This window comes from Coloeus monedula, assembly GCF_965178545.1.
Source record: "Coloeus monedula genome assembly, chromosome: 3".
NCBI classification, from domain to species: domain Eukaryota; kingdom Metazoa; phylum Chordata; class Aves; order Passeriformes; family Corvidae; genus Coloeus; species Coloeus monedula.
The window spans coordinates 27237802-27252062 of NC_138783.1; the positions used below are offsets into that span (position 1 = coordinate 27237802).

Here is a 14261-nt window from a genome sequence, read left to right on the forward strand (position 1 = left end):
CCCGCCCCGTGACCCCTCACCTCACGCCGCGCGCGCGCCCCCGCCCCGCCCGCCATGACCCGCCCGCCCCTCCCGCGCGCCCCCGCCGCGCACGCGCCGCGCCCCGCGGGGCGGGGGGAGGACGGGGAGGCCCCGCGTGTCTCGGGGGCGGGGCGGGGGTGCGATCACGTGAAACGGAACGACCAATCAGCGCGCCGCACTGCGCCCGCCGCACTCCTGCCCGGAAGCGGCCCGGGCTGGGCGAGCGAAGCTCCGCCCGGAGTTGGGCACGGCTCGAGCCGGGCGCTTCCGGTGGGCGGCGCGGCGCATGCGCGCGGGGCCCGGTGTCAGCTGATCCAGCGCCTCCTTTGCCGCCGCCGCCGCCGCCGCAGGGAGTCGGGCGGATTCGGGCGCGCCGGGCCGCCTCAGGTGAGACGCTCGGCCCCCTCTCCCCCTGCCCTGCACCGCTCCCTCCGCCTCCCCCGAGCTGCGCCCGGGGGTTGCCGTCCTCTGCGGTGAACGGGGGGGTCGGCTCCCGCCGCTCCCCATCCCGCTTGGTCTCTGCCCGGGAAGGACGCGGTCTCCCCGTGGAGCCGCTCCCAGAGGGAGCGCGGCCCCCGGCTCTGCGGAGCGGGTGTCGCCGAGACCCTGGGCAGCCGACCTTCACGGAGCCGTGTCCGGGCAGGACAGCCCGCTGGAGGCGGCCTTGCGCTTCCCCGCCCCTCTTCTCAGGGAGAAGAGACCTGGAAAGCGAAGCAGCGCCTGAGTGAATAACCTGCTGAGCGCTCTCGAAGACGCCCAATGAGATGCTCTAGGGTTATGCCAGAATTCCTCGCGGAAGAGGAACGGGGTGATAGCGGCTGGGTTCCAGTGCCCGGTCATCCCACTATCTTGGGTGGGTGGATCTGAAGGTCTCTGTGCCTTGACCCCAGCTCAGCAGAGAGCGAGCAGCAGGGTTATGGAAGAGGAATGTTGCTGCGGGCTTCTCACTGCAGCCTATCCGTGGCAGAAGAGCCCCCCTGTTGTTTGCAGTTGAATATATTGGTGGCACATCAAATGTGCTTCCTATTCCTGTAGCCAGTGACAAAATTCTGGTTTAGATGACGTGTTCCAAACATCAGACTTGGCATTCACTTAAAGGCAAGAAATCTTGCATGACTGGATTCTGGATAATATTGTTAATGTTACTGGTAGCTGTGGCATTGGAGTGTGAGACACATGTGCCAAGATCCATTCATTCACTGCAGTTGCCCAAAGTGATTTACTTTCTTAGGAAGGAAGTAAAGTCTTTCATCCTAAGATTTTACTGTCTTCCCTCAGAGAATTTGCACTCCTGCTGGGCATAAAAGCAATTTGGTGATAGTTTTATTCATTGTAATGCAATACTTCAGCAAAGTACACCGGCTATTTGATCTAGCATGGTATTTCAAATGCTAATTCCGCTTGATGAAGGGGAGAGGGGGTAGAAAATAGGAAAACCTGCTAACAGACTGCTGGAAGTGATTTATTAGCAAGAACATGCCAAATACAAACTGGCATTTGCAAGTGGAAGTTTGAGTAACTGAGGCAGATCTTTAGCATGCTGTAAGTTGTGCTGTGTGCTGACTTCTGCCCTGTGCAGATCTGCAGCAGCGAATGTTTGCCTTCTCTGTGTGGTACTTTCAAAGGCCCTTTCAATGACCAGCAAAAACAAACATTTAATACTATCTACATTTTATTATTTTCTATGTAAGAATGTGTGAAGTGAGATCAGAATCTACAGGTCTTTGAATTACCAAAAATACTGCAGATTATTTTGCTGTGCCTGTCAGTTTGTTCCGTGAAGCCCTCTGGGAAAGCTTTATTCTTTTATGTGGGGAAAAAATTAGTCTTAATTTTGTGATCAGGTGGCCAAGCATGACATTCAGAAATGTTAAATCATCATGGACATCAACTTGAGAGAACAGGGAAGGAGAAGTTAAGGCAACAGTGGAAAATGGCTGCTGGCTGGCATCAGCTGACTGTTCAAAGGGGGGGTTGTAGTCTTGTGTTGCAAGAGTAACACAAGATCTCTGTTTCCTGTAAATGTTGCCTTGTCATTTTCCAAATCAAGAATTATTTTCTACAGATAGTGCTAATAGGGTTGATGAGTGATTACTGTTGCTTACTTTTTATAGAGCATTAGCTTAAATTTAGCTTTTTTTTGGTCTAAGTATATATTAACAGCTTTATGCCTCATTGACCCTGATTTACAAAGTCTGTGGGCCTTACGTGTCCTTCTGTTGTCTAAATTTTTTCCCCAGTATGACTCAATGCATTTATCTTCCAGATAAATGCATGGGTGCTGGTGTTATACATTGTCATCCAAAGCTGCTATAGACCAGCAGGTTACCAGATGATTCCCCTGAAGATACTTTTAGAGGCACTGTACATTCCCCCTTGTGTTTTGATGCTGTGGTACTGTGTCTTTGGGTTCTCAAGCCCTGAAAATTCCTGCTGATGGGTTTCCCTCCTGCTTTTAAATTGCATGTTTGTGAGCTATGGCTGCATTCTTAATTACGCTTTTGGATAGAGTAAAAGGATCACAGGATAACCTAGTTGGGGTCTTTGGTTACTTTGATGTTGACCATAAAATGTTGAATGTGACTGCTGACCAAGTAGTAATCCCTCTGGTTTTTTTCCTCCTGTCTTTTTAAGAAAACCCTATAAAACACAAACCATGCACCAACCCAGTGCTACATTGCATGAAATATATTCTTTTCTCCATGCTTGTTTCATTGGTTAAAAAGTGGAGGATTTTAGGCTTGGAAATATTGAGGTATTGTTGAACAATGGTATCCACATGATTTTTTTTTTCGGCTGGAATTGTACCAAGGAAAACAGACCATGCAGTCAACTGGAATATCATGCTCATTCATTACTACTCGACGTCTTAAAACATCTGACTTCTTTAGTCTTCCAGCTAGGCAGAGAGAAATGGGGTCCTAATCTAGCAGAAAACACAGAATGAATTTAAACTTTTCAGCCTTTTTTTCCTGTGCAGAATAAGCCAATAATCACCTAAATGTCCAATATGCAAGGCTGGCTTAGACTGGATCTTCTGTTTGTCGTTCTTGTACCTTCTTCTGCGGTATAAAAAGACTTTTTGTTTGCCTTTGATGTGCTCACTCCATTCTTGCCTTTGAGAGTGGACAGCTAAGCTTATACCAAATTCTTGGGTTTGGTCATTTCTCTTGGCATTAAGTTCTACACCCTTATAAATGTCTTTTGTTTGGTTACTTTATTTCATCCAAGCATTTACTTCTCCCGTGTTTTTCAAACTCTCAAGTTCAATGTCCCCATATCTTAGAAACATTGACCATTTGCTGCCAGCTCTTTAGACTTCTGTACATTATATGGCTATTTGAACAGACTTTGCCTTCCAAGGCCTGGCTTTACTGAAATGATACACTTACTTTGAAAACCAGTAAGATGTATATGGATAAATCCTGAAAGTCCTGGTCTAACAGACCTTGTTACTACCACTTAACTAAATGGCAGATAAAGACCAGTTTTAGCTGCTGAATTTTTCTCACTTCATCAGCTTGACTACTCCTCTGAGCTTGTGTTATGGTAAAATTCAGTGTCAGGGTTCACTCTATTCAGGAAGAATTTGTCTGAAAGTGGCCCCTCTTCACAGTTCTTTTAATTTTGCCATAGTTTACAACATTTTGGGGAATCTGTTATGTTCAAATGCTCAAATCAAAAGTGATCAGCAAGGACCAACACTAGCATGGGAAGCTGCCCCAGTTGACTGAGACTCATTGTGCTGAACAGGTAAATGAACTAAAAAGCCTGCTGAAAATACACCCATTGCAGATGCAAATGCTTGAGAGAAGTGATGTTCTACAGGGTCTCTGTAATATGAAAGCCTTATCTTTGTCCTTCCTAATCAGTTGAGGAGTGCTCGTGTTGTAAGGATTCTCATAGCCAAGTTGAAATGTTGGTGCTCTGGTGAGTTTCAGCTGATCAGTCTGCCCAACTGTGTCTCTGCCAGACAGCATCCCAAGAAAAATGCCAGAATGTGTGCTGTGCTGTGTCCCATCTTTAGGCTGCTGTAAGCTGTGCTTGCTTACTGAAGTGGTTTGTGGTGGCTCATGTAGAAGAGAGGTGGTTTGGATGTCTGTGATGCTGGTCTGTGTTCTGTGCCCTAAGCATGAGGAGCAGTCCTGTTGTGGTTGAGGTGGTCGGGTGTGAGGAGGTGTAGAAAGGACGTGGGAAAAGCCATTGACTTTACAGAGAGACAGCTGCGCCTGTGTGGGAATAACTTATTACAGCTGGACAGAAGCTTTCAGGTATCCAGGTTTTGTGTAAGAGCCTGAAGAATGACTTGACAGTTTTCTAGTAGCCGAGCAAAGAAACTGCATCTTCCAAGACTTTCAGTTAGTGGGACAAACATTTTGTCCTTGTTACACTGTATCATTACTTTATTTCCCACTCTGAAAGTAAGACCTTAAAAAGCAGCTCTTCGGAAAAAACCCTAAAATGGTATTTCTGACTAAATGCAGACTACATTGGTAAAGATGTCTCAATAGGCAATTCTATTATGTGAATTGCCCATAGATCCTTGAAATTTTGAGGGTTTTGTTATGGTGAGATAAATTTGCATCATGTGCTAGTTATTCAGACAACCACCACAATATGTAGTTTAAACAATGTTAAAATTTAATATGTTGGAAGGTCTCTGGCTGTTCTAAAGAAGCTGTAAATACTTCAGGTAATTGAACATAGAATTTCCAAATGTAGCTTAACTTGCTTTAAAACATAAAGATGCAGTGTTCCATTGCCGGAAAAGTCAACCTCAACTTAATTTCCTTTTACTGGAATCCAGTGCCAATAGGTGTGCTGTGATTCCAACCAGGTGTTTCATTATACCAAAGGTGCTATAAAAGAGTACTTCTGTCTGCTAGGGGTGTTGGATCTTTCTCAAAGACTTTCGTGCAGACTCACTCCTGGTTCAGCTCCTCAAACTAGCCGTCAAATGCCTTGCATAATAAACTGAAGATTCCATAATATCCTGACTTTAAAGATGATCTGAAACTTAAGTGTAATGATGAAATGCTTATTCCAAACTCATACTCGGTATTTTAGCCATTACACCTGGGGAAAGGGGTTAGGCAGTAGTGGGACTTCAAGAGGAGACAATGTGTTTTAATGAGCCCAAAGAACTCATGTGATTCTGCATGTAAAACTGAGCCTGACTTGAAAATCTAGCAATAGTTCTTTTGTCAAATTGCATACTTTTTGTCTCTTGAGGTAAGCTCTTCAACTCTTCAGAAGTGACTCTGCTGAACTGTAGTAAAGTTTGCTGTTAGAGTTGCTTACAGCTATATATTAATCTCATTTTAATGTTTGTCATCTTAAATGTTAGAGCAACAAAAAGTATTTCAAGTAACAGTGCCAAATACACCTGAAAATTGAGTGACTTTTACTTAATAAAAGCTAGGATGGATTTTAGTTTGGCAGTAATGTTAGTGAGGTTAATGAAAACTGTTCATCTAGAGGAAATGACTGAGCATTCAACTGAGCAGATGGCTGCAGAACTTTTCAGCTCTAGCAGCTAGATGACAGGATCAGGATAAGAAAAGGTCTCTGTAGAACACAGAAATCAATTTTGTATTAGTGTTCTGTATTATGGTTTGGATTTCAGTTGCATTAGATCTTTCTTTTGTATGAAAGTCTATCAAGCAAAGAAAGGGCAGATTGCATGGCAGGCTGAAAGGAATGTCAAATTTTTCACAGTAGTAAAATTGTGAAGCAGTGTAGTAAGTAAGAACTAAGGAGAGGCTCATCAATTTCCATCCCTGGAGCTCCTCTGGAGAAGCCTCAGCTGAGAGGAAAGAATTGGTACGGAAAACTGTAGCATGTGAGTCAGCTGATGAACATTTTTTTCACATGGACAATGTGGTTTTCTCTAGTAACAGGAGTATTTTAATGGGTTTAACTAGGAACTTTTTCAATTCTAGATATAGCATGATAGCTGTGTTTAATGTTTGAAGGCCGCTTATCTACTGAGCTGATGAGATTTTCAGTGGGTTTAAGCAGTTACGCAATGAACACCTTGGCAGCCTTTCTATCTAGTTTTATTTCTGCTGCTAACTCCTTGGTCATGTTCAAACAGCTTTGTTCTAGTACTGTTCTGGGCTGACTGAAGGAATTTCCCAAGATGCTAAATAAAAGCTTCGGTGCTTGAGTAACAACTCGTGATGGTGGTACATCTTGCATGAACAGACTTCACACCCTTGCTTTAGGAATATATACTTTATGTTGTATATATGTATCAAATATAAATATATTGTTATATCTTTAGCTTGTATGCAAGGCTTGATGTTTGTTTGAAGTATCAGACTTGTATGTATTGGCATGCCCACAGGTGAGTCCCCATCCGTTTTTGGGAAGAGGACAGTAGGAGCTTGTGATGGACTTAATTAATTCAGTGTCACAGAGTCTCACTTTGTAGCCATCGTGTGCTGCAATGACAGTGGCAGCATAATTCTCTTTCCTTGAAAATACCTGGATTTTACATGTACATGTGCTGAGCAAAGCAAGCCTCATGTGAGAGGAAGGAGCTTACAGGAACCCAAGGAACAAGTTCTGTGAAAGATAAATTGTCTTGTAGCATTGCAGATGGGTCCACAGTACATAGCTGAGCATCACTTAAGCAGGTTCCAGGTTTATCCAGAGTAGAGGTGATCTCTAAGTGTCCTGTGACAACTGAAACCGTATGAATAACTAAATGGAAAAATGTCCATATTGTTGAGTTAAAGAAAAAATCTTTCCAGCTCAGAGCTTATGGCAGGAAGGTTGGTGCCATTTGCCTCACAATGTCTATGTTGTGAGAAGACTGAGCCACATTGCTGTGTGGAGCATGGGCCATGACTCCTTCCTGGTTTCATGAGAGTGCAGATGGCACAGTTGGAATATCAGTGTTTGACATAGCAGAGGGTTGTGCTGCCATACAGAGGGACCGGGACAGACTGGAAAAATAGACTGACAGGAATCCCATGAAGTTTGACAAAGGGAAGTGCCAAGTCCTGCACCTGAGGCAGGATAACCTGCCTGAGGTGCCTCACCTGAGGCACATACTATGCTACAGGCTGAGGACTGAGTACTGAAAAGAGCTGGGCATCCCCAAGCTGAACATCAGCTGGCAATGTGCCCTTGTGACAAAGGCAGCCAGCACTATCCTGGGCTGTGTTTGGAAGAATCCCACCAACAGGTTCAGGGAGGTGGTTTTTCACCTTGGTTAAGCTTGATGGAAACCACATCTGGAGTGCTGTGTCTGGTTCTGTGTTCTCCAGTAGGAGAAAGATGTGGCTTGATGGTGTACATCCAGAAAAGGGCCACAAAGACTTTTAAGCATTTGGAGATCGGAAAAGAGGATGAGAAAGCTGGGATTATGTAGCCTCAGGAAAAGAAGGCTCTGAGAATCTTATTGTAAGGTATATAAACACCTGATGGGAGGGAGCAAAGAGGATGGAGCCAGACTCTTCTCAGTGGTACCTGCTGAAGTAACGTGATGCAATGGGCACAAACTGAAATACAGGGAATTCCCTTTAAACATAAGAAAACACTTTTTACTGCAAGGGTGTCTGAACACTGGAACAGGTTGCCTAGAGAGTTGTGGTGTCTTCATCCTTGGATATAATCAAAACATACCTGGATGTGGCCCTGAGCAGCCTGCATCACAGGGCATTGGAAGTAAATGATTGCCAGAGGTGCCTCCCAACCTCAGCAATTCGGTTGTTTAGTGACTGAGAAATCTGGAGCAATTTTCCCTGCTGTGTTACGGTAAAATTATAACTCTGCATGGTATGAAGGAGCAGGTTTCCTGAGAATACTATTGGGCTTCCTTTCCCAGTGACCTCTGTTAGAGTTCTGTTGTTTTTTCATGTTGTTTTTTTCTGGGACAATATCTTGAATTCTAGATATGAAAATGCTGCCAAACTTCTGCATTTGTCTAGTAATTCAGGCACTGATTTTTTTTTTTTTAATACTTCCTCTTAAAGATATCATCTGTTAGAAGGGGAAGTATAAACTGTCCTAGTTACAGGAAATCTGTGGCAGTGATTATCCTATTACTTATGAGGCCCTTGCAACAGATCTTCAAGTAGCTGGACACTGGGATTTATGCACTGTGCCAGAGTCTGCTCAGGTGAACACAGTAAATGTCGGCAGTCTTGAATCTGAAACATCACTCCAATGTGACACTAAGCTGATTGTCCAGTGTGGGTGGTGATCTTTACTGTCCTGTAATGTCTAGGTTTTTACTAAGAAGAGAAGGAGGTATTATTTTCTTTGGAAAACTTTATTTGGCTACATTTTACCGCTCATGCTTATTAAGCTTTCCTGGATATCAAATGTAAGGACTCATATTCTGACTCCATTTTTCTACCCTTGGAAATCAAAACACATTAGTCTGTTTCAGCTATACTAAAATTTATGACCTTAGTTCAAGGTTATTCCAGCAGAATGAATCCTAGCACTGGTGTCTTATTAATGTAATGCTGCTGCTTCTGAACTACTGATACCGTGCTGTTCACTACAGTTTTGGTTAGTGTCTAAGCTTTTGTGCCAATTTGAAGCGTTGGTAGAACCTTGCAAAGATAGACTTGAGAAGTTGTGAAGACCGCAGGGAACTCTTCAGCTTTATGCAGGTTCTTAGGGAAGGATCACATAGCTGCTCATGTTCTGTGCAGCATACAGGGCAGTGCCTGTCGATCTCTGAAAACAGATTCCAGCAGCTGTCACTCAGGATGGCACAGCACTCTGCTTTGTTGAGGTGCTGGATGTTGTGCAATTGCATTACTGCTTCTGCTGGCCAGGGGAAGGGCTTCTGAGCATGAGGAAGCCCCACAAGACTCTTGGAGGCAATCAGTACTGTTCTACATACTCAAGCAATTAGTATTGCAGTGTCTCCAGCGCCTCCCTGTGCAGTCTGTTGTTAAACAGTTGTTCTGTTAAGCTCTTCCAGACAGAGCACACACTGACATGGCTGTAGTGCACTGGAGGGCTGGCAGGTGAATGGATTCCAGCAGAAAACATGCATCTCTTTCAAGGATTTTTGTGTAGTTGTACGCACCACTCGGGACATCGGAATCACTGGCTTTGTAGGAGGCCCTTAATGCAAATGCTGAAACCTTTCAATTCCTTCTGCTCGGTGCTGTGCAGTAGGGAGGGCACAGATGGGAGTTCAGCTGGGCTCGAGGTGGCTGGAATTGCTATTGCGGCATTCCTCGGTGCTGGTGGGAGAGAGAGGGAGAGACTGATGACTCATCAAGTCAGGTGGTTATGCCTCTGCTGTGTGTCAGAAATTTCTTTCCCCTCTGCAGCAGGCTTTCTCATCCCTCTGTGTAGGGGCACTAGAAGGACAATTATTTCACAAGTGGTGATGCTTAACTGCTGAATTCTAGCTTCTGAATCAGGCCTGGGGATTTTTGTTACTCCCTGCTTCTGCAAAATAAGGTAAGGATCTGTGTTTATGTGATAAAATTGTCATGGATTTTCTTCCTTGCTGCAAGAAGGCTCCTTCTAAAAATCTCACCCGAGTCTGAATTTTTAAAAGATCTTTATGTTAAGGCAGTTCATCATCTAAATACTGGGTCTGATCAAATGTTTGATGCAAAACCCAGAAACCGTGATAGGAAATGGGTTTCTCCAACATCGATAGCAGGGCAGTTACGTTTTTGGGGCTACTGTGTAACCAGATTACTGTGCTGGGGAGAAACCAAGAGAGAAAGCTCGGGTTATGGGCTCTTTCTTGCTTAATTAGGACTTTAAAATTAGTGGAATGAATCACCTTTTAGTCAGAGAAGGCTCTGCTGCAAGTAATATTTTGATTTCTGGCACTATTAATCAGAATATGACTGCTAGAGCTTAAGAGCACGTTTGAAATCAATTGGTGAACTGTTTTAGATAAGGAAGATATAAATTGTAAAGGATAAAAGATGAATCTTTAGTCATAAGGGAATAAAAATTAAGCTAATATCCTACATAGGTGTGCTAGTGGACTTTTATAGGAGGGATTGCATATAGTGCCTAATATCCTGTGTTGGCAATAGGCCTTTCAAAGGCCTTACGGGCTCCATAGATTTTTTTAAAGGGTCAGCTACCATGGCTTCTGGGGTAAGTTCATGCTTTAGGGAATTTCATTTTCTGTGAGTACTGGCAATGAAAATGTCTAACTGGGTAGAAAGGTAAGGCAGCATTTTGGCCCTCAAGGACTTTTCCATATAAATTGAAAATCTGTAGTGCTAGTATACAACCACAAGAAAATGGTGCAGAGATAAATAACAGCTTTTTGGGTTTTTTTCTAATTTGTATTCAATGTTAAAAGATGTGTAGCCCCTTAAAAAAGAGGTCAGCCTGGCTGGGTGGGCACTGGCTTTGTGTAGACTGTAGTTTAGACATATAGTGGAGGTAAAACAAAGGTGAGGAAGAATTCACATCTTCTACACCTGAAATAGTTGATAGGTATGTGTTTAAAAGCTGTTGGTGCAGATGCTAGAGATCATGGTAAAGACAGGGTTCATTAGTGTGTTGCTAGGTGGTCTAGTGGAGGAATCCCCTGCTTTTTTACTTGGCTTGGCCAGTAATTTGGGAAGGTGGCTGTAGGAAGAGAGAGAGAGCAGAGCAGCCACAGGAACAAGAGAAGCAGGTGCTGGCTGTCAGGATGTTGCCATTTAACTGCAGAATGGCGTTCTGAGGTTCTTACTTGCCTCCCTAAAAGATAAACAGACACTTCAAGCAGGTTTTGATTATGAAGAAAAGTTAATTTAAAACTGGCCCAGTGTTCCTGTTTTTCCTTGCCTTTGTAATTTGACTCTTTCATGTGGGACATTGTCTAATTGCCAGGCTGTGTCAGTAATACAGTTATGAAAATGTGTTTTAACTCTCTACTGTGCTTCTATAGAAGATTTTGGTAGTAGGACACTGGATGTTGTTCTGTATGATATGTTGAAGTAAATGTTTAATTTGGATTTATAAGAACAGCTTCTTCTTTCGGTGTGAACAGTAATTGTGCTTGAGTTTTGCAATGTTTTAGTTGTTAAAAGCAAAAAAGATGAGATAGTTGTATTAGTCAGATCAGAACCAGCTCATACCAGCTGCTCAGGAACTGCAGATTGCTTTGTGAGGACCTCCCCTCTGCCATTTGTCAGAGGAGGCATTTGAGAAAAAAACAGTGAAATTAGAATTGTCTTCTGGGTCTAAACAACAGGCAGTGTGAAAGATAACCTATGGCTGTGGAGGGTAGAGGGATCGAAAGGATATCTGGCTTAGCCTTTGGTCTCAAGACCAGTTAGCAGGTCTGCTCCAGGCTGCTGGTGACTGAGCCATGATCAACTGTTGTGGTGGCTGCTGTGGAATAAATCAGTGGCAGCCATGATAGACAGTACACTCCAGAGAGACATGGAGCCTGGAAGAAGCTATTCCTTCAGGATTAATAGGGGTTTGGAATCGTGGGAGATCTTTTTCTTATGGAGCAGTGCCACCAATTTAAAACTTAGAGATCAGTAAGGAGGCTGAGGAGCAGAGGACTTGTATTGTTGTATTAAAAAGCTGGAAAACAGTTCTAGGATTTCAAGAATAGCAGATGTCAGCTACTGCTCCCAAAGAACAGGCAAAAACGTATCCCTCAATTGTGCTGGAAAGGGTGGCAATGTCGTTGTTGCCTTGCTTATTGTCCACGGGGCAGGTTTTTAAGCCTGGGTATGCCTTTGTATTTGCTGCCTTGTGGAAGATGCTGGGTTAGATTAGGCTTCTTCCAAAGACTGGATTTGAGTGTCAGCAGATGCGTCCCAGTTCATGTCACCAAACCAGGGGCCTTGCTGTTGATTAGCACAGGAGGGTTCTATGTTGGGGCTGCCATAGTGCACCTTTCACCAGTGCTGTGTCCTAAGTGTGTCAGTACAGGAGAAATGGGAAGAGAGTGGCCTTACAGTTCTCTAACACCCATCTGTTTCCAAGGTAACACACAGCATGATAAGGGCTCACAAAGCAAACCCACTAAATCCTCTGATCTACGCTGGAAGCAGGGCAGCCCAACTGTCGGCCACAGGACAAACATGGATGGAGGAAGTCTGTTGATAAAACTGCTTTTCCAGTGCCAGTTGTTTAGATTCACTAAACAGTTACTGGCAAGAGATGACAGCCTGTTGTTTAACTGTTGCAACTTGGGGACTTTGGCCATTATTCAGCACAATTCTTCTGTGATGCTCCGTGGGTTTCACTGAGAGCAAAGACTGTGTAATATGTAGCTGTGAGACGCACAGAAAGCACTCATGTGTTTGTGTGTTGGTGCTTCTGAAAATGTATGTTTCCTCCTCTAAACACTGTGATATTCAGCAGCTTAAGGTAGCAAAAACTGAATTTGCTCAATTAATATTTGTAGTATTGCATTTTATAGACTGGTGGCAGTAAAGCAGGCCCAGAACATCATCTTGCTCACTCAGAATCATGGAAAACTCCGTCTTTTGAAGGAGGGTAATGAGATGTGGAAGACAAAAAAGATTTTCTGTTGTTTAAATATCCTGTTACCAAGCTTAAAAACAGTGCAGCAGTGTTAGGGCATTGTTGCCCTGCATTTTTTCATTCAGTAGCATTCTGTTCTGTGGAGCATGTTATGATGTTCTACCCCTGTGTTTCTGCAATAAGGAATCTCAGATCTTTTGTCTGTTTAAATCAGTTACTTTTTAACTTTTTACAGCTTTAAAATCAGTGTGGTTAAGGTGCTTCAGGCTATGAGTTCAGAATCATTTGTAACTGGAAACAAGAAGAGAGAAGAGGGGAGAAAGAGGAGGAACTTACTACACGTTGTGTTCTTCAGGACTGACGCTTATTTCTTCCTTTTGTACAGTTGAACAGGCAAAATGGACTTTTCCAAACTCCCCAAAATCCGTGATGAGGACAGAGAGGCGTTTGTTGGCTATGTTTATGGAGTCTCAGGACCTGGTAGGTATTATTTTGTAAAGGAAATCATAAATTTTGTTTTATCTAGGATCTTGTTAATCTTCTTCACTGGAAGCAGAGAAGTATAAAAGAGCTCTGGCTGGTGCTTTTTATCTTTTTTTGGGGGGGACTTAAAGAAGGATCACTGACTTTCAGTTTGATAAACTATTAAACTGCTAAAAACATGTTACTATTAATTTTTTTAAAAAATATGATGAGCAGAAGAGGGCAGTTGAATAATAACAACAATAATAAAACAAAAGGTAAGCTTTCTGTATGAGGTAAAGGCCCTCGGTTGGAAATCTGCAGGCCCAGTGTTCTAAGTTTCTTCAAAAGGATGTGAAATATATAGTCCATTCTCAAAGGAAGTTTGCCCCTCTGATTTCTGAAATACTCAGTCCCTGTCAGTGTCAGGATGTTCTGTGTTACTGCAGTGGGCTGGGGGAGCTCAGCAAGGAGCCACAAGAGTCAGGCAAGGTGGCAGAATGTGGTGGGAGTGCAGCTGGGAGAAGGAGGACTCTTCCTTCATCTTTATCAGCTGAAATAGTTCAGGCTCTGATAGGAACAGCTTTTGAATACATGCAGACTCTACTGGCTTTTCTGCTCCCTCCTGCATTCCCTTCAAGAGCTGAAGGAGAGGATGGGAATGTGAGAACAGAAGATTAACGAGTATTTTTGTTAATGCAACATATTTGATGAATAAGAAATTCCCTTGGCTTGTGTCTGCCTGAATCGACACAGGTTTTTTAACTGCAAATTCCTGAACTGCAGAAGTAGTACTTAGAAACAATGTTAAACTGACACAGCTTTCTTTTCCAAGAAATGGAAAATGTGTTTTTGTGTAAATACGTGAATCCTGTGTGCATTAGTGATATCATAATATACAAGACATAATAAATTTTGTTCTAAAGCAGCTAGGACCTCATATAGGACCTACTGAAATCTAACTCAAAGCAGCAGGAAGTTTCAGGCCCAAAACATGCTGTACAACAGTCTTCATCTGTTGAAAGTTAAGTGCTCTAAGATAGGCATCACTTTTCTATAAAATGTAGCAAAAAATAGTGTTTTCTTAAAAGCTTTCTAGGCATCATTTTAGATGCAAGGAGATGTACTGCCTTTAGCAGGTGCCTTTGCTTGATCTATCTATGTTTGTCAGCATCCAGATGCTACCAAGGTAAACAGAAGTTTGAGTGACTTGAAAATGCTGGCCCCCAACCACAGGTTTATATAACTACCAGGCATCAGGCAAGTTTTGCCATTTTCTTGTGTGTTTCAATTTAGTCAGATGGGAGTGTGGCCCAGCTCACTGCAAGGGA

General features: G+C 43.3%; 1 protein-coding gene across 1 annotated transcript in view; it reads left to right on the forward strand.

Moving 5' to 3' along the window:
- Window positions 1–318: 318 nt before the first annotated feature.
- Window positions 319–14261, forward strand: part of ATP6V1A (ATPase H+ transporting V1 subunit A) — a 30626-nt gene continuing 16683 nt past the window's right edge. Inside the window, exons 1-2 of the mRNA XM_082277389.1 lie at window positions 319–408; window positions 12854–12948. Of these exons, the coding sequence (XP_082133515.1) occupies window positions 12867–12948 (82 nt within the window). The 5' untranslated portion in view covers window positions 319–408; window positions 12854–12866. The remainder of the gene's footprint in view (window positions 409–12853; window positions 12949–14261) is intronic.